Here is a 19,672-nt window from a genome sequence, read left to right on the forward strand (position 1 = left end):
TTCTGCTTTTCTCATTTCCTGAATATATTATGTTTCCTGAAGTAAGAAAATAGAACAATTTCTTTGTAGCATCTGTTGGAGAGGTTAATTTGGGGGCAGTATTTACTCCTATTTACTTTTTTTTTTTGTCTTTATTGAATTTGTTACAATATTGCTTCTGTTTTATGTTTTTTGGCCATGAGGCATGTGGGATCTTAGCTCCCTGACCAGGGATGAACCTGCACTTCCTGCATTGGAAGGCGAAGTCTTAACCACTGCACTGCCAGGGAAGTCCCTCCTTTTTAAAAAATAGTTTAACAAATATTGAAAACTTTGGGAGACTCTGATGCAGTATTAACATTGCTACATATTTCTTTTTCCATTGAGTCCTTTTCCATTGAGTCCGTTGCGCATTATCAAGAATAAACTGCCCCAATTAAATGACATATGAAGACAGGTAACTCTTTATTAAATGGATGATTTGCAAGAAGGACATTGATGAATAAAGGTAAAATTTTTCACTCATAGTGAACATGAAACTTTTAAATGTGTAAGGTTTACATTCAATTTCATTTCTTTAAAAAGTATCTGCCCCTTTATATCATGGTGTGCGAAGCACTGGTGAGATTTATGTCACCAGAAATTCCCAGTTTGCTGATTTCCCCGAGATTTTTCACCCGATGATTGTACTGCAACAAGTGAGCATCATTGACCGCAACCTTGAAGTGGTCAGCTTCAACCAGGACTTGTATCTGAAATGGCACGTACACAAAACTGTTAGGAATGCCCATTCATCACAAAACCAGTGTGGCCTGAGCTCAGGATGTCCAGCATTTCACCTTTATGATCAATTGTAGAACTAATTAAAGTCAGAAAAAGTAACTTTACAGCAAAAATAAACTCCAACTTATTCAAGATTTAAACAAAACAAAATGATAAAATTTTTAGAAGGATATATTTGAAGCCACAGAGGAAAAGATTAGGTAAAGTTTTTGGATGGCCTCAACCACCTAAAACTAAAACTAAAAATAAATGCTAAAATAGGAATCCTCTACTTAGAGTGGCAAATGTTATGAAGATTGATAATAACCAGTTTTGGCAAGAGTAGGGGAAACACTCTCCCAGTAGTTAGAGGATGTGTTAGAGGATGTGTTAATCCTTACATCCTTTTGGAAGCAGCACTTTGGCAATATCCTTATCTAAATTTTAAACATGTATATTCTTTGAGTAAAGTTATTCTAGGAAGCAAAGATTTATAAGGATAGTTATCACAGTATTTTAGTAAAATAAATAAAACTTTCCCGGTTTTATTTGTTTGGAATATTTCCATACTCCAAATTTTCATCAGTAGGGTACAGGCTGAATTATTACACATCTGAACAATGAAGTACTATTAGGTGGCAATGTTCTCATAAGGAAAGATGTCCACCAAATGTAGAATATGGTCCCTGTTAGACCCTGCCCTTGAGCTGGCGGTCTAGCTGTTTTTTTTAAATTAATTTATCTATTTTTATATGTGGCTGTGTTGTGTCTTCGTTGCTACGCACAGGCTTTCTCTAGTTGCGGCGAGCGGGGGCTACTCTTTGTTGCGGTTCATGGGCTTCTCACTGTGGTGTCTTCTCTTGCTGCGGAGCACGGGCTCTAGGCCCACGGGCTTCAGTAGTTGTGGCTCATGGGCTCTAGAGCACAGGCTCAGTAGTTGTGGCACACGGGCTTAGGTGCTCCGCAGCATGTGGGATCTTCCTGGGCCAGTGATCGAACCCGTGTCCCCTTCATTGGCAGGTGGATTCTCAACCACTGCGCCACCAGGGAAGCCCGGTCTAGCTGTTTTATAACCCAATCTATAGTCAACCCTTACCTGATACTGTGGACCTAATAAATATTTGTGAAGCAGTGCTTAAAAATGAAAAGTGTGTTGCTTGTCATAGAAAACACTGGAAAGTTACTCATGTTGAAACCTTTGTGAGGATGGGGGAAGCAGTAAAGGATGGAGGACTTTTTAGTTAATTTTTAAAAATCTATAAATTTTTCTTTTCATAAAACAAGTATGTATTACTTTTAGAATTTAAAAATTTTAGGTTTTTTAATTTTTTTTGACTATGCCACACGGCATGTGGGATCTTAGTTCCCCAACCAGGGATTGAACTCACGCCCCCTGCACTGGAAGCATGGAGTCTTAACCACTGGACCACCACGGAAATCCAATATTTCGTTTTGATTGCCATGCTAACTATGTTGTTTTGAGGAATTAAGTCTCAGCCCAGCTGTACCATAAAGACTTTACTTTTTTTATTAAAGATGCTATTTTTCTCACTTCCAGAAAAGCTTAAACTCAGAAGGGTGGTAACGGGTGATGGTAAGGTGCCTGAATGGAGTTGGGGAGAGTGCCACTATTTCTGAGACCTGTCCCCTGGTATGGAGAGCAGATGTACTGGTTAGGTGTCCCAGGACAGCTGATGAAAATTCATTTCCAGTGCATTGTGGTTTAAGAGTGATTCCCCATGAGAAATACACATTATCAATAAATAATAGTAGCAATAACTTACTTTGAAAGGTTTACCACTTTCAAATGGGAAAACCGTCTGTCTTTCTTCCTTCCCCCAGTTATTATTCAGCTTCGAATTGCAAACGATGACTTTCCTGTTGTCCTCATTGAAGCGTGGGTTAAAGTGGAAGGCGACATCATTTCCTGTCTTGAAATCTAAAGCAAGTCTGTTTTAAACCAAAGACCAGAGTTAGTAAAATTATTCAAGTTGTACATTTGTATCAAGTAAAGAACATAAAATTTTCTAAAGAGCAAATCATTTATAAAATACAGGAAAAATTTCTAAACAGAAAGCAAATAAACCAGAGAATGGGTTCAAACTGGAAAGTATACTGGGCCAAGTACAGTAGTTCCACTTTATGTGCAGAGGGTATGTTCTAAGACCCCAGTGGATGCCTGAAACCATGGATAGTACCGAACCAAACATCTATTTAGCTAGCTAGCTAGCTGGCTAGCTATCCACGCACACTTTTTTCCTATACATGTATACCTATGATAAAGTTTATAAAATTTATAAATTAGGTACAGTAAGAGATTAATAATAAAATAGAACAATTACAGCAATATACTGTTGTAAAAGTCATGTGAATGTTGTCTTTCAAAATATTGTACACATTTAATGCCTTTTCCATCTGAACTAATCACTTATGCACTGGGGCTGTAACTTTTGCAGTTTGAGGTATGACAGGAAAAAAAAAAAAAACTAGCATGAGTTTCTTTCCTTTCTCACAATTTCATGGACAGAAGATTTGTACTTACTATAGATCTTAGCAACCTCAGCATACAATTTTTTTCTTTCCATTAAGTCAAGAACCTTCCCTTTTTCACTTAAAAGGAGCCTTTTATAGGTTCTCTTTGGCATATATGAATTGCCAGCATCACTACTCTTGCTTTTGGGGTCATTATTAAGTAAAAGTTTACTTGGACACAAGCACCAGGGTACCACGACAGTGGATCTGATAACGGAGAGCTACTAAGTGACTAATAGGCCAGATATTGCTGCACAAAAGGATGATTTCACGTACTGGGCAGGATGGGGCTGGACAGCGTGAGATTTCACCATGCTGCTCACAACGGTGGCAACTTAAAACTTATGAACTGCTTATTTCTGGGAATTTCCATTTAATATTTTCAGACCGTGATTGACCCTGGGTAACTGAAATCGTGGAAAGGCAAACCTCAGATAAGGGGGTACTACTGTATTCGATGTACTACCACAGTATCTCAAAGTAAACAAGACAATATGTGTTGAGTTTTTTGGCCTCGTTGTCTTTGGTCATATCCTTCTATTCAGCTGTAATTCTTTTTACTCTCTACACATGAAACAGTCAAGGTGTGCTCGCTTTGGCAGCACATATACTAAAATTGGAACGATACAGAGAGGATTAGCATGGCCCCTGGGCAAGGATGACACGCAAATTCATGAAGCGTTCTATTTATTTTCCCTGGTGGTGCAGTGGTTAAGAATCCGCCTGCCAATGCAGGGGACACGGGTTCGAGCCCTGGTCCGGGAAGATCCCACGTGCCGTGGAGCAACTAAGCCCGTGCGCCACAGCTACTGAGCCTGTGCTCTAGAGCCCACGTGCCACAACTATGGGTGCCTAGAGCCCGTGCTCCACAACAAGAGAAGCCACCGCAATGAGAAGCTCGTGCACCACAACTAGAGAAAGCCTGTGCGCAGCAACAAAGACCCAACGCAGCCAAAAATAAATAAAAATAAATTTTTTAAAAAAGAAAATTCAATTGAGTCAAATTTTTTTAAAAAAAGCAAGGTCTGCTTTCTAGACCTACTAACAATGATTCCTTGGGTATTTAATTCACCCAGTAACAGACACATACAACCACCAATGATTAAATTCACAGGGAAAGGACCAATATGGTCAAATGGCAATAGAAGTTGTATTTGACTAAATATGCAATGCCTGTATTTTCTCAGCAGTGAAAAGGAAGATAATTGTCAACTCTACTGCCGTACGGATTTTTTTCTTTCATGTAACTGCTCACATAGATTTTGCAGATCAAAGCAATACATTTCTCAGTTTACTACCACCTTAATCATTTCAACCAAAATTGGTTTTGACCTGCCAGTCTCAGTCGACATCTCTATTGTTATTGGAACTAACCTTTTTAGTGCAACAGTCATAAATAAGGCAAAGATACCAGTGTGGTCCTGCGTGACAGCAGCTGCAGCAGGAGGAGAGCAGATATTACCAAATCGTGAGTGCTGTCTGCAGAGGATCAGGGCGCTGGGTCCTATGTTATTTTGGGAGGCAAGATGGATAAGGACACAGGCAGAGGATATATATGTTGTGTAACTTGCTGTGAGACAAGCTTTATTATGTAGGGAAGTATTGTGCTGAGAGAAGCTGTATAGGCTGTGTGGAAGAAAGAGCTGGCTTAGGGTAGTGACTACCACGTAGAACCAGAGGAGGCTGGCTGGAGGTGGAGTGAACTGGTTAGCTGAATGTAAAACGATCAGATCAGAATCTGAGTCCACCTCCTGGTAACAGAGGAGGTTGCTCCTGCCGATTCACGCAGATCAAGATGACAGGCACTCACAGGGGCTGTTTATAGATTCTTAAATAAACCTGTGTACACAGCTGGAATTTGTACCTTTTGTGTCCTGTCTATAAGACCCAGAAGCAGATATTAGTTAATCTAGGAGCTTTAATAGTACTACTAACCTCAAGGACAGACATACTGAACAGCTTCAGGATAGCCCTAGCCTGCTTGTATTATATATAAATATAACCAGTGGTGATAACCAGAACCAAGCATCCCAGGGCAGCCCGTAAATCAGCATGGATTTTCCTAAGTGAGCTCAAAGTCTTACCCGCCCCAAGCTCACCCCACCAGTACCAATAGCAGAGGCTGACTTATTTTTACAAAGTCTTTAACTTGCAGAGTCTTTTCAAACTTTTTAAGTAAACAGTGTCTACTCAAAAGACTGGGGTTCCCCACCTTGTCACTTATCTGTAGACCAGGCCGACACGTGGGAATCTGTGACTCTGCTGTTTCACCCGGTATGAAGACAGAAATGGCGGCCAAGCTCACAAATCTGAGAGTGCACCAAGACCTGCACAACTGCAGGGAGATTTGTACCACTATGAGGAAAGAGAGGTATAATTTTTTTTTTTTTTTTTTGCGGTACGCGGGCCTCTCACTGTTGTGGCCTCTCCCGTTGCGGAGCACAGGCTCCGGACGCGCAGGCTCAGCGGCCATGGCTCATAGGCCTAGCCGCTCCGCGGCATGTGGGATCTTCCCGGACCGGGGCACGAACCCGTGTCCCCTGCATCGGCAGGCGGACTCTCAACCACTGCGCCACCAGGGAAGCCCCGAGAGGTATAATATTTAAACTCTCAGATCAACTAGACATCTTTTTGTCTTTGACCCTAGTTTTTTTTTTTTTTTTTTTTTATTTCTTTGGCTCCACCGGGTCTTAGTTGCAGCACGCATGATCTTTGTTGTGACATGCAGGATCTTTCAGCTGTGGCATGTGGGATCTTTTTTAGTTGTAACCTGAGAACTCTTAGTTGAGGCATGTGGGATCTAGTTCCCTGACCAGGGATCAAACCCCGGTCCCCTGCATTGGGAGCATGGAGTCTTAGCCCCTGAACCACCATAGAAGTCCCTGATCCTAATTTTTGATGGGCTTTGTGTTTTAGACAATCTATGGCTCAGAGGTGGAGGGATGGCCAAACATTACATTACAAAGGCTCTACTTTCCTTTAATTCTAAGGCTTTCACTGCCTAGAAGAACCAACAGAATGGGTTTTCCTGCTCTTCCTCTTTGTCCTCACAAAGTAGAACTCTGTTTTATTCTGGTTCTGGGAGAAACACAAGATTTAGTGAGGGAAACCTTGTCTTCTTGGTGGGAATGCGTATTGATTTATGGGGAAATCCCGAACTATGGTATAGCCAAGATTCTAAATGTGCAATTTTAAAAACTCTATCAAAATTCAAAACAGATCACCCTTTATTCCAAAAGCAATCAGTAAATATGTTAGACTTGCTGACTTTGCTCTTTACCTGTTTGCATCGGGCTTTACTGTGCCCAGGATTGTTATCAGCATGCGAGGCATGACTCCTCCGGAAAAAGGCAGGTCATAAGGCACATTCTGGCAATTAAAAAATATATATATATATATCAATAAAGAGTCATGTTTTCTTGAGGCAAGAAAGAAAAAGATATCGCTAAGGTTCAACCTCTTTTAATATGTGTGAATAACACATAACCCTACTTTAGCCATCTTTTCAGACTCTCAGGCCACCTTGCCCAGGGCCTGAAGAGAGAAGGCTCCCTACACAACTGCAGCTAATAATCGAGAATAAGGCCATCAGTTAATTGGTGCCAAAGGCAGAACATGTTCCCTTTCGGAGCACTGTATCTCTCATGACAAGGCCCATCCCAATCTATAACTCATCCACTTCACCTATTTTTTGGAAAGACCCTTGTCATATAACATTCTCTGTCAGGTTGTTCTGCTCCCTGTGGGCAGGCACTGTGGTACCTTCTGGGCTTCTGAGGCCCCCTATGTTCCACTCACACAAGGCCCTGAGGAGTGCTTCGAATGTGGCAGGTACTTGATATTTGTAGAATGGACACTTTCCAATTAATACCTTCCCCAGTTCATTTTACAAATATTTCTTGACCTTCTATGTTCAAGGTGCTGTAAATATTCCCAATGCTCTGTCCTTGGCCTCTTCTCTTTTTCCTGTAAAATTGTTTCCCCCTGGGTTCGACCATCACCCAAGTCTTTTCTCTCTAGCACTGATCTGTCTGATCTGTACTAGTCCTGTGCTTCCTCCCGGAACTCAATAGTCCTGTGCTATTGAACTCTTTCCTCATATCTGTATCTTTTCTCCCAACTACACTATTTGGAAGGGAAGGGTCTGTGTCTGAGATGTGGCTGGAGCCCCACAGAGTTTTATGCTTAGAACTCATTTATTAAAATGGGTTTTAATGTAAGTGAAAATTTAATCCTTAGATGACAAAATTATCTTTAGAAGGTTTTTAAAAACCCGATTACCGTGGTTCCCCCAAAGGTTCCCTCTATGACCATGGGAAGGTTGTATAACTCTTTATTGCCCCATTTCCTCATTTGTGAAGTGGGGATAACAACAGTATCTTAGAGGGTGCTTATGGGGTTGAATGAGATCATCCATGTAGAAGCACACAGCTGGCACATGTTATATACTCAGTGTTTATTAATAATAATAACCAAAACTTCCCCCATTGCTATGATCTTAACTTGATTTATATTAAAGCTGCTTTACAGATGCCTTTAAAAGATGCACTAGCTTCTCTTTAACAGTACACATATTGAACTCAACACGAGCAGCAATTTTTTCTATTGGACCAACATACACTGTGGCTGGTCCTTGCAAAGCAGCTGTAAGCAGTGAGTTTAAAGCTTCAGCTCTCCCAGGAGCCCTTTGCAGGTCAGTACCCAGAGCCAGCTCCCAGCCACAGCACCTCAAAGTAATGGCACCACTGCTCCAGACAATTGCTACGGGCTTCATTAGCTTTGTCCTGATCACAGTCAAGCATACGAAATGACTAACACCATCTTACCAGGGGTCCAGAGGGGACGCCATAAGGGCCAGCAGCAGGGTAGGCTCCAGGAGCACTTGGCTGTCCAGGAGGTGGGTAGACCCCAGGCCCAGGGTAGGCACCTGGTGCAGTTGGTCCAGGATAACCAGGTGCAGTTGGGCCAGGGTAGGCCCCTGGAGGTGCCTGGCCTGGGTAACCCCCAGGAGGGGTTACCCCTGGGGGTAACCCCTGGCCAGGGTAGGGGCCGGGTGGTACCTGGCCAGGGTAGGCCCCAGGATAGGATGCTCCCGGGTAGCCTCCTGCCCCAGCAGGCTGGTTTCCCCATGGACCAGGCCATCCTTGAGGGTTTGGGTTTCCAGACCCAGATAAGGCATCATTAAGCTGGAAAGAAAGACATAAACAGTTACAGGATGAAAGACATTCACCACAACAGAATTTTCAGGAATATGTGATCTAAGAATTAGAGCGACATGCTGAAGATATGAAATTCATATCAATAAAATTTCTCCCACCTATTAGTTTTGAGTTCCTAAGACTAAAATTAGACTTTAGGATTATACATGCTTGATCACTCTATTCTTGCTTCCCATCGTCTCAGATCATTAAGGGTTGCCTTTTCGTAATTTGCTAAAGTCAGGAGCTAGCCATCCTCTGTGTAAAAGCACATACTTTCTGACACGAGAAAAACAATCATGAAAATCAAGATGCATGTGGGCTGGAAAACCTCCACCAAGCTGGCGCTGGTTGCCTTGGCCTTCCCTTGGCTGGATGTCTACTGCACTTCAGGTGCACCAGGTTAGTCACCACTTAGTGGCATCCGGGCTAGTATCAGAGAAGCTGCCTTGTACACAGGGATGTGGAATCACAAGATCTGGTTTGAAATCCAGTGCCATCCTTCAAGAGCCCCAAACTCTTGGAGCCATCATGCCACTTGTACAGGACTTAGTGTCTTTGTGTAACAAGGATAATGATCTTATCTCATGTGATTGTTGTGAGGAACAGATGAGGCAGCATTTGGGACGGCTCTTTATAGACCGCAAGATGCTGTGCCAGTGTTGGTTTGTGTCCTTTCTCTCCAGGAGGAGACTCTGCCTTCTCCCTCTCTGACATCTACAGTATTTAGCAGAGTGCTAGGTGGTACATGGAAGATACTCAGTAAAAACTTCTATGTTGATTGAATATGATCTGCCAGGATTGTCTGACCCTTTGGTGCATCAGGAACCCAACCCCAGACCTGGTATCGGGGCAGCAGAGTGAGGCTGTGAAGGGAGCCCATGGGGTCTGGGGGAGGGGGAGAGAGAAACAGAGGGCTGGATGATGACGGAAAGTAAACCGGATTTAGAAAACAACTCAAGCCCCTGGCTGTAGGTGGTGTGAGTCATTCTGTTAAGGAATTTGAGAATACATAAGCATGCTAATAGGAATTTATTTTGGCTGCTTCTTACTCCAGCATTTCGGAAAGGAGGAGTAGAGGGCACTGCAGGATTTAAAAAAAAAAAAATCAGGATGCTCAGACTGTACCACACTGCCCTTTGTTCAGCTGGTTTCTCAGCTCCTGCCAGTGGAATCCACTCACTTCTGTCCTAGGCCTTGGGTAAAGGGGTTACTGTTAGTGAGGCCCAGGCCTCTCTCTTCCTGGCTTTCTTCCCAAATCTGTTGCTGGAAAAACAAGACTCCAGCTAACAAGCCCTCATTGGACGGGTGAGGCCAGAGGAAGCCAAGTGGTGGGAGAGTTAGGAAAACTTGAGTGGTTAAAAAAAAACAACCTTCAACCTGCATGACTGTATACATATTAGGGTAGGAAAACAGACATAAAACACTTACCGAAAAACTGTCTGCCATTTTCCTGAAAGGAGAAACAAACAAACAAACACAGGTTATTGATCCTAAAAGATTTCACTGGTTTCTGTATGAATTTAACATCACAAACAGCTCATTGTGCAGGTCTAGTCAGTGCACAGGCATTCTCCTAACACAAGCCAGTCTATTCCTCAAATATGCTGAAATCATTAGTGGGGAACCACAAAAATGTCTCATCAAAGGGCGGAGATGCACTCCACCTGGATCACCACGCCCTATTTAACTCATACCTTTAAACTCTAATCACACTAGCCTGTGGCCTGAATCCTGGGAGTACCAGGCGACCCAACGCAGGTGGGAGAGGGGGGAATAAAATGCTCTGCCCCTTTCCTAGGTAACAAATGTAAACGGTCCTGGGTTTTTGGTCCTCCTTCACCTTCCTTCCTGTGTTCTTTTTCTACCACCTCATAAAAAGTGTTCAGTGCATTAATCTCACCCACCTCCCCTCCGGTTCCCTCTAACAGCCCCACACCCTCCTCTGGGTTTTGGGAGGAAGCAGTTGGTTCTTCCTACTGAGATTTGAAAGACAATCCTTGCCTTCCCCGCCCCACCCTCCAAGACCTAGTTGCTGCTGTTGATTTATTCCTTCATTTGTACACATTTATGCCTACTCTGGGCCAGGCACCGGGTGGCTCCTGTCTGGGTTTGGAGATGAAATCGACCAAGATGTATGGCCAAAGGGTCCAGAGGCCAGAAGGGGGTCACAAGTGATGGACGCTGTGAGCCAGACTGCGTGCTGTGGGAAGTCACAACGCGAAAGATGACTTCTAACAGGGGAAGAGACAGTGTTGCTTGAGCTAAGCCTTGAAGGAAAGGTGAGATTGTGATGTGGAGCAATAAAGAAGAAAGGCGGGCACAAGATGATTCCCCTTTTTTTTTTTTTTAAAAGATACTTGTTATTCCAAATGAAATGTCTGGCAGTATAACAAACAACTAAGGTTTAAAAAAAAAGTCAGGGTTTCCCTGGTGGCGCAGTGGTTGAGAGTCCGCCTGACAATGCAGGGGACTCGGGTTCGTGACCCAGTCCGCGAAGATCCCACGTGCCGCGGAGCGGCTGGGCCCGTGAGCCATGGCCGCTGAGCCTGCGCGTCCGGAGCCTGTGCTCCGCAACGGGAGAGGCCACAACAGTGAGAGGCCCGCGTACCGCAAAAAAAAAAAAAAAAAGTCAGACAATGTGGAGGAAAATATTTTTGGGTAGGATGCTACCAGAAAGGGTTGGCCTTGCCCACCGCTGCCTCAAAGGGTAGCCCCGAGACATCATTCTTGCTTCTCCGGCTCCTCCCCCTGTGCCAAGGCCCCATCCAAACACGATGTTTTACACCTGCTCCCGCTGCTGGTGCTCTCTAGCGGTGAGGGGAGGAGAGTAGCTTTGGACTCCTCAGGCCTGCGTGAGTTTTCTCAGCTCAGGATCACTGGTGCTGTGGCCAAAATTACCTGGACTTGAACAATCAGAATCTCTTTTTCCTTAAGTCGCCTATTTGTGATAGTTACTCAATTATTATTCTTAAAATAATTGAGTAAATGGTGGCTACTTGATAGGTCCTAAAAATGTAAAATATTAGATTTTATTGTTAAAAAACCAAACAGGCAGACCTCCTCCTAGAACTTAATGTGTGCTTTATTTATACACCAGGTATTTTATCCTACTCTGCTGTAGGATAAAATACTCTTTCTTTTTGCACATCTCTTTTAATCTGGGCATTCTCAAATATATTTGGAAACACTCAGGTTGTCACTGTTACCACTGTGCCCATCTTCCAACGTGGAAACTGCTAGCAATTTGATTAGGAAGTCACGGTGACTCTCCCAGGGCTTATATTCACTGTATTTAGTATATAGTATTTGACCTTTTAAAGCAAAAGTCAGGTGCTCTTCTGTGCTTCCTTCCCCAAAAGGCTACCACTGCCTTGAAAACTGTGCTGCTACCCCGGAAAGAACTTAAGAGTTGTTAAAGAGAAAGAAAGGACATTTCTTAAGTCAAGAAAATAAAGCTTCTCATTTTGGATGCCAGTAGGAAACAATCTTGAACTTCATAGTGGGCAGAAAGCTTAGTTGCTTTGATTACACTCCTGGGCAACGTATCAAAGCCTCAGCAATAACATTGTAAGTGTTTTGACTTCTTTTAAGTATCCCCATTGTGTTCAGGCTTATTCCCAACCTCACACCACTGACATTTCAGGTGGGATACTTTGTAGGGAGGGGCTGTCCCGTGCATTGCAGTACGTGCAGCAGCATCCCTGGCTTCAACACACAAGATGCCAGTAGCACCCCTCCCCCGCCATCGTGATAATGCAGAATGTCTTAAGACATTGCCAAATAACCCTGGGGGAAGTGGGAAGAGGGCAAAATTGTGCCTGGTTTGAGAACCACTGGTGTAGGCTAATTAGCATATGTATCCTCACATAAATGTACCTATGCAGGTCAATAAAAAACAGAAAGGTAGTTTCAATTGTTAAAACGAGCTAAGTCTGTTCCACTGGCCTCATAAAGTGTCTTATTAACATAAATCCAATTAAACTTAGATGTGTTTAAAGGCTGATCATAACCAGAAACTCACACAAAGACATTTACATTTACATTTCTAAAATGTAACATTTATTCTTTCCGAAGTTTCTGTTCAAGCATATTCAGTTTATTTTCCGACTAGCCCCAAACAATTTAAGAAACAAAGCAGATTCCACTTTATTTCTACTGTGTTTCACATGACACCAAGGATGACAGTTTGGATTGTGTTGTGATTAGACAAGCCCATTAGAATAATGACACCCTGCATTTATGTGGTGCTTTTCAGTTTACAAAGCACTTTCACATACCTTACCTATTTTGATTCTGATAATAATCTCTTGAGATTGACAGGGAAAAATTAATATCCTCACTTTAAAGGTGAGGAAACTGAGTCTCAGAGAGGTAATGTGGTGACCCAAAGTCATTCTGTCATTGGCAGGCCAAGGACCAGGGTCCAAGCATCCTGACTCCTAATTCAGGCTGATTTTACACTAGTATAAAACCTCACACTTTGAAATTTTAAAGTATAGTCCTTCGAAAGTGTTAGTTACTTCATTTAGAAATTCATTCTCTGGCTTAAACATTCAGAACTGCATAAACATGCTGAAATTGTAAACAAATTAAAAAGAGATCATGGGGACTTCCCTGGTGGCACAGTGGTTGAGAATCCTCCTGCCAATGCAGGGGACATGGGTTCTAGCCCTGGTCCGGGAAGATCCCACATGCCATGGAGCAGCTGAGCCTGTGCGCTACCACAATGAGAGGCCCCGCCCATAGCAACAAAGACCCAATGCAGACAAAAATAAGTAAATAAAATGAATAAGTTAAAAAAAAAATCATGTTTTTGTCAGAAAACTAGCTGGGTGACTCAGTGTGCAGTGATATTGAATACAAGGATGGCATGTTGCACTGTCACTTTGCTAATTATAACCACATTTAAACCGATAAAGCTTACTTTTCCAAAAACTGGGTATGCATTGTTTTGATTATGTCAACTCCCAACCATCAGATCTCTGATGAAACAGGTTCTAACCAATGTTCTTTTGAAATCAAGGTTAGCAACCTTAGAACTTAAAAACAAAAAAAGGAACCAAAAAAAGAATTAAAAAAAAACCACATCTATTTGGGTAAATATCTTCCCTACTTGCCTGGAAATTTTCTTTTTTTTTCTTTCTTTCTTTCTTTTTTTTTTTTTAGAGGAGTAGCTTATAGAGACAATCATGTAAAATTAAAAAAATCTTCCCACTCCACAGGTACTATAGGTTTGTGAACTCTGGCATTCCCAGAATCAGAGAATTTTTAAAAGCCAGGATAGAAACACTACATCAAAGACAAAAACGTTTAAAAACTACTACCTGAGTCTTCACATTTGGAAAAACCTACAGAAAGTAGTTCAGTATTGCTTTGGAATAAGGAATTTAAACATGAGTCAGAACGCAGGCCACTTTAATCGGTTGTTAATTGCAGCTCTGCCCTTCAATAAAGAGTAGCAATCCACTGTACTAAGCTATTCTAGGCCCATGCAGCAATTAATTCAGTGGCCAGGGTTCCCAGGAGCACTTCTGAAATTTCTGCCCACAAAGGGCCCCAACTTTTATACGAGCTGTAAGGGAAGTAGATCACAAACGTATTTCCTCAGAACCCCAAGCACTGTCCACACTCCTCCCCAAAGAACACAGGACAGGCCGTCTACGTCCTGGACTTACTGAAACACGGAACAGGCCTTGAGGAACGCCCACTTACCAAAGCCAAATTCAATGATGCTGGTTAGAATAAAGGAAACTGATCCTTTACTAGGATTTCTTTTTCATCATTGTTCCTCAGCATCAAGGAAGGTATAGTTACTTTGTGCCTCTCAGTTACTGATTTTTTTTTCCCTTATGGAAAAGCTGAACATCAGTCAAGAGAGAACACATGATACTTAGTCAGCAGCACATTGGAATTACTGCCCTGGCAGGCTTACCACTCAGAATTTAATGAGAAGAACCCGTTCAGGCACCAGACACAAAATGTTAACTAGCTGTCCTCAGAGAAGCCTGTTTCCCAAACTATCACAGGAAAGAGAGGCTAAGTTTTAGATCAGTTACTATGAGTCTCAGGTATAGGAAGTTTACAAGCCAACTGGTATTTAAGGTAACATAAGAGTCTCAAGTTTTACTATATGAATAAATATCTGTATTACAGTTAAAATTTAAGAGTCTGACTGATGAAGGTTCTAGGCAAACAGTATCTAAATCACAGGTGAGACCAATATTGGCCTTTGACCTCACTAGCAGTAAGTAAAAAGTCTTTATAAAGCACTTCTGCATATTTGTGGCATAGCAAAATGTCATTGATTAAGGACCCCTCAACAGAGTGAGATTTGCTATTCCATTTTTTTTAAAACTAGCTTTTGCACTTCCCTGGTGGAGCAGTGGTTAAGAGTCCGCCTGTCAATGCAGGGGGCACGGGTTCGAGCCCTGGTCCGGGAAGATCACACATGCCGCGAAGCAACTAAGCCCGTGCGCCACAACTACTGAGCCTGCGCTCTAGAGCCCGTGCTCCACAACAAGAGAAGCCACCGCAATGAGAAGCCCGCGCACCGCAGAGTAGCCCCCGCTCACTGCAACTAGAGAAAGTCCGCGCACAGCAACGAAGACCCAACACAGCCAAAAATAAATAAATAAAATAAATAAATTTAAATAAATAGAAATAAAAAAGGCATTGGTGACTTACAAAAGAAAAGTATGTCTTAAAAAAAAACCAGGGCTTCCCTGGTGGCGCAGTGGTTGAGAGTCCGCCTGCTGATGCAGGGGACGCGGGTTCGTGCCCCGGTCGGGGAGGATCCCACATGCCGCGGGGCGGCTGGGTCCGTGAGCCATGGCCGCTGGGCCTGCGCTTCCGGAGCCTGTGCTCCGCAACGGGAGAGGCCACAGCAGTGAGAGGCCCGCGTACCGCAAAAAAAAAAAAAAAAAAAAAAAAAACCAAAGAAACACCAAAAAACTAGCTTTTGGGGTCAATCTATCAAGCAATGCTCCTTCTTTTCTGCTTCTTATGTAACCTGGTGAGGCACCACCTAATATTTCTAAGCTCAAAACATTCAAGACCCATCATCAAACTTCTCCCAAGAATATGAAGTAAATGCTGATTCTAAGTATAACGCCCACACATTATTAACTTAGGAAAGAGCTCCAATCTCCCATAGATCAAGGATGAGGCATAGCCATCAAAGGAATGAAAGACTCTCCTCTAGGGATTCAAAGTCAATGTCTGAAAAGGAGACTACTGTGGAACAATAAATTTTTATTATTAAACTTTAACTTTTATGGAAACAATTTCCTAGTATGAAAGATAAACTTGAGGCAAATGAGTCAGAATTTTGGAAGCTGGTGAAAATTTTCTCTCATGCTCTGTGCCAAGAGGTCAATTTTCATTGCTATCATTTTCTTCAGAACTAAATGAGCCTTTCTTCCATTCCCTTTCCAGAATCCTAGAAACAGACTGGGTCACTGAGGTCCAACTGTCCTCATTGTCCAGCAACCCAACTCCCAGGAGTCAGTTTACAAATATTCCACGGTATCTGGAATAGGAATCGCTAAGGGGAGGGCATGAATGAAGCCTAAGGCACGGCCTCAAGCCCTGTGTCCCTGAGCTCTTACTCCTCAAAGTGCATGCATTTTAGTGCTTTGATTTGAGCAACTCACAATCCAGAATAAATGCTCAAACATGTTTGAAAAGCCTCCCCACCCCCGCCTCAGCTAGGCCTCTGCACCCTGGGATCAACATTGTGCCACACCCCACATATCCCCGGCACAGATGTGAGATCGTTAATGCCCAAATCTGGACAGGGATGAGTCACTGATTTGCAAAAACTGAGGGTGTACGGTCTTTGTCAAGCCGGGCACATGTCCACTCAACCTTGGGGCAGCACCCTTTTCTACGGGATCAGCATCCTGAGAGAGGCTGCAGCCCTTGACCCTGTTGGCCAGGTAGCAGGGCGCATTCCCATCCCACAGGAAGATCAAGTGGTCGACAGCCAAGTCAGGGGTCGTGGAGCCGCCCGACAGAGTCCGGGAGCAGTACCCTCTGTGGACTGGGGGCAGGAAGGCCTGCTTCCTCCCACCCAGCTGGAGCGCGCGGCTGGGGTGATGCGCGCGCGCCCGCCGCTCACCGCCGGCGGCCCTGGGCGGCCGACGACGGGAGGGCGCGACGCCGGGGCTGAGCCTCCCAGTCGCCTCAGAGGGTGACACACCCGTCCGCCTCGAGTAAATGCAGGTGAGTCCTTGTAAGGCGTTGCTAACTTTCCCCGAGTCTCAGACTCCGCTCTCCCTTCTCGGCGACCCCCTCCCGCGGGCCTCCAGGAAGTCAAGCCCCGGCCGCGCACCGAGCAGCGCCCGGGCGCCCTCGCCCTCACAGGCTCAGCCGCCAGCAAGCCCGTGCGCGCCCCAGTCCCGGCGCTCCGCGCCACTCACCCGACGCCTCGGCACTAGCTCGCGCGCTGCGGGGGTGGCTTCGGCAGAGGTGCTGTAGTCCTGGCTGGGCGGCGGCCGGCTCTGCGCTTCAAATACGCCGGGCCAGGCCCGCCTTTCCTGGGGCGGGGCCGCCACCCCTGCCACCCACGGCCTCGCTCTGCGGACCAGGCGGGGCGAGTCCCCGGCCTCGCTGGACGCCCGGGCGCCCAGGCGCCGCGGTTTCAGGGCGCAGAGGAGACGCCTGACTCGGAACAGCGGCGTGTGGGACCCTGACCCGAGGCCCCCATCCCCGCAGCGTCCAGTCGGTCCCCTCCGCAGCCGCTGGAGATCGGGGTTCACCGCCCTCTCACCAGATTCACCTGCTAACTCCTCAGACCAAGATAGGGAGAGTCTGCGAAGCTTTTTGTGTGTGCTTCTTTGGGGAGTTTTGCTTGCTTACTTGCTTTAACCGTGTTTACTCTTTTTCTGCCTGAATCTCAGGCACTCTCAGCCCTTCTGCATTTACTTTACCTAAATCCCTTCTCAGCATCAAAGCCTTCGCACAGTGACTTGGGTCACAGTTTTCTGAGATGCTAGGTGAGATGCTCCCTGTTCTTGGCCTTGCTTTCATTCCCTTTATGAACTGTGATGTGGGTCCACACCTCAGACTAGGAGCCCTAAATTGTTTTGCTGTTTGCTCCCCACTGCATCCTTAGCATCTACCCTGTGGTAAATATTTGTTCAATGAATGAATGATTGAAATGGTGAATCACTTCCTATTGGGAAGAGTCCTGATAAAGGAGGGAAGAATTAAATAAAATAAAGCTATGGGGCTTCCCTGGTGGCGCAGTGGTTGAGAGTCTGCCTGCCGATGCAGGGGACACGGGTTCGTGCCCCGGTCTGGGAAGATCCCACATGCCGCGGAGCGGCTGGGCCCGTGAGCCATGGCCACTGAGCCTGTGCTCCGCAAACGGGAGAGGCCACAGCAGTGAGAGGCCCGCGTACCACATAAAAAAAATTAAAAATAAAAAATAAAGCTATGGCTCCAAAAAGGTTGTTACAACAAGTAGTGATGCTTCCAAGAGAAATGGTATTTGTTTGGTAGCATTTAGCTGGGTAATAGCTGAGTGAAATGGCTAAGGATGTTAAAGATGAATTTCTTTTTAAGTTTAGACTCACAAAAATTAACTCGACTCACAGACATCGAAAACAAATTTATGGTTACCAACGGGGAAAGTGAGGGGGGGATAAATAGGAATTTGGGATTAACAGATACATACTACAATATATAAAATAAAAAACAAGGAACTACTGTATAGCACAGGGAACTATAGTCAATATCTTGTAATACCTATAATGGAAAAGAATCTGAAAAATAATATATATATGACTGAATCACTTTGCTGTACACTGAAACATTGTAAATCAACTATACTTCAAAAAAAAAAAAGATTAACTCAAAATGGATTAAAGACCTAAATGTAAGACCTGAAACTATAAAGCTCCTAGAGGAAAACAGGGGAAAACTCCTTGACATTGATTTTAGCAATGATTTTTTTGGATATGACACCAAAAGCACAAGCAATAAAAGCTCAGAGTAAACAAGTGGGCGTACATCAAACTAAAAAGCTTCTGTACAGGGACTTCACTGGTGGCGCAGTGGTTAAGCGTCTGCCTGCCAATGCAGGGGACACAGGTTCAATCCCTGGTTTGGGAAGATCCCACCTGCCGTGGAGCAACTAAGCCAGCGAGCCACAACTACAGAAGCTCATGCACTCTAGGGCCCGTGTTCCGCAACAAGAGAAGCCACCACAATGAGGAACCCGTGCACCGCGACTAAGGGTAGCTCCTGCTCGCCACAACTAGAGAAAGCCCGCGTGCAGAAACAAAGACCAAATGCAGCCAATATATAAATAAAAAGCTTCTTCACAGCAAAGGAAACTATCAACAAAGTGAAAAGGCAGCCTACAGAATTGGAGAAAATATTTGCAAATCATATATCCAAAGAAGAGGTTAATATCCAAAATATGTAAGGAATTCATTCATACAACTCAATTACAAAAAAAAAAAAAATCTGATTAAAAAATGGGCAGAGGAACCAAACAGACACTTTTCCAGAGAAGATATACAAATGGCCAACAGGTACATGAAAAGGTGCTCAGCGTCACTAATCATCAGGGAAATGCCAATCAAACCCACAATGAAGTATCACCTCATGCCTGTTAGAATGGCCATTATCCAAAAAGACAAGAGATAAGTGTTGGAGACGATGTGGATGGAGAAAAGAGAACCTTTGTGTACTTTTAGTGGGAATGTAAATTGAAAGAGTATGGAAGTTCCTCAAAAACTTAAAACTAGAACTACCATATGATCCAGCAATTCCACTTCTAGGTACATATCCAAAGGAAATCAGATCACTATCTGGAAGAGATATCTGCTCCCCCATGTTCATTGCAAAATTATTTATAATAGCCAAGACCTGAAAACAACCTAAGTGTCCATGGATGAATGAATGGGATAAAGAAAATGTGAGATATATATCTATAGCTATATACTGTCTCTGTATCTATACACATTCATACACACACAGTGAAATATTATTCAGTCATAAAAAATGGCAGGAAGGAAATCCTGCCATTTGTGACAACATGGATGAAACTTGAGGGCATTATGCTCAGTGAAGTAAGTCAGAGAAAGACAAATACCAAAATGATCTCACTCACATGTGGAACCTAAAAAAGTCGAACTCATAGAAACAGAAACATAGTTTGATGGTTGCCAGAGGCCGGGGGCTGAGAG

General features: G+C 43.9%; 1 protein-coding gene across 1 annotated transcript; it reads right to left on the minus strand.

Moving 5' to 3' along the window:
• Positions 1-420: 420 nt before the first annotated feature.
• On the minus strand, positions 421-16,992 carry LGALS3 (galectin 3). The gene is made up of 6 exons (XM_082855579.1): positions 16,895-16,992; positions 9,903-9,924; positions 8,100-8,459; positions 6,554-6,642; positions 2,526-2,691; positions 421-731 (listed from the first exon to the last, which is right to left on the minus strand). Exons 2-6 carry the CDS (start codon positions 9,918-9,920, stop codon positions 576-578), a joined length of 789 nt encoding a protein of 262 aa, XP_082711705.1. The 5' UTR covers positions 9,921-9,924; positions 16,895-16,992; the 3' UTR covers positions 421-575.
• Between the last annotated feature and the right edge of the window lie 2,680 nt (positions 16,993-19,672).

This window comes from Leucopleurus acutus (genome assembly GCF_964270905.1).
Source record: "Leucopleurus acutus genome assembly, chromosome: 1".
Classification (NCBI taxonomy): Eukaryota; Metazoa; Chordata; class Mammalia; order Artiodactyla; family Delphinidae; genus Leucopleurus; species Leucopleurus acutus.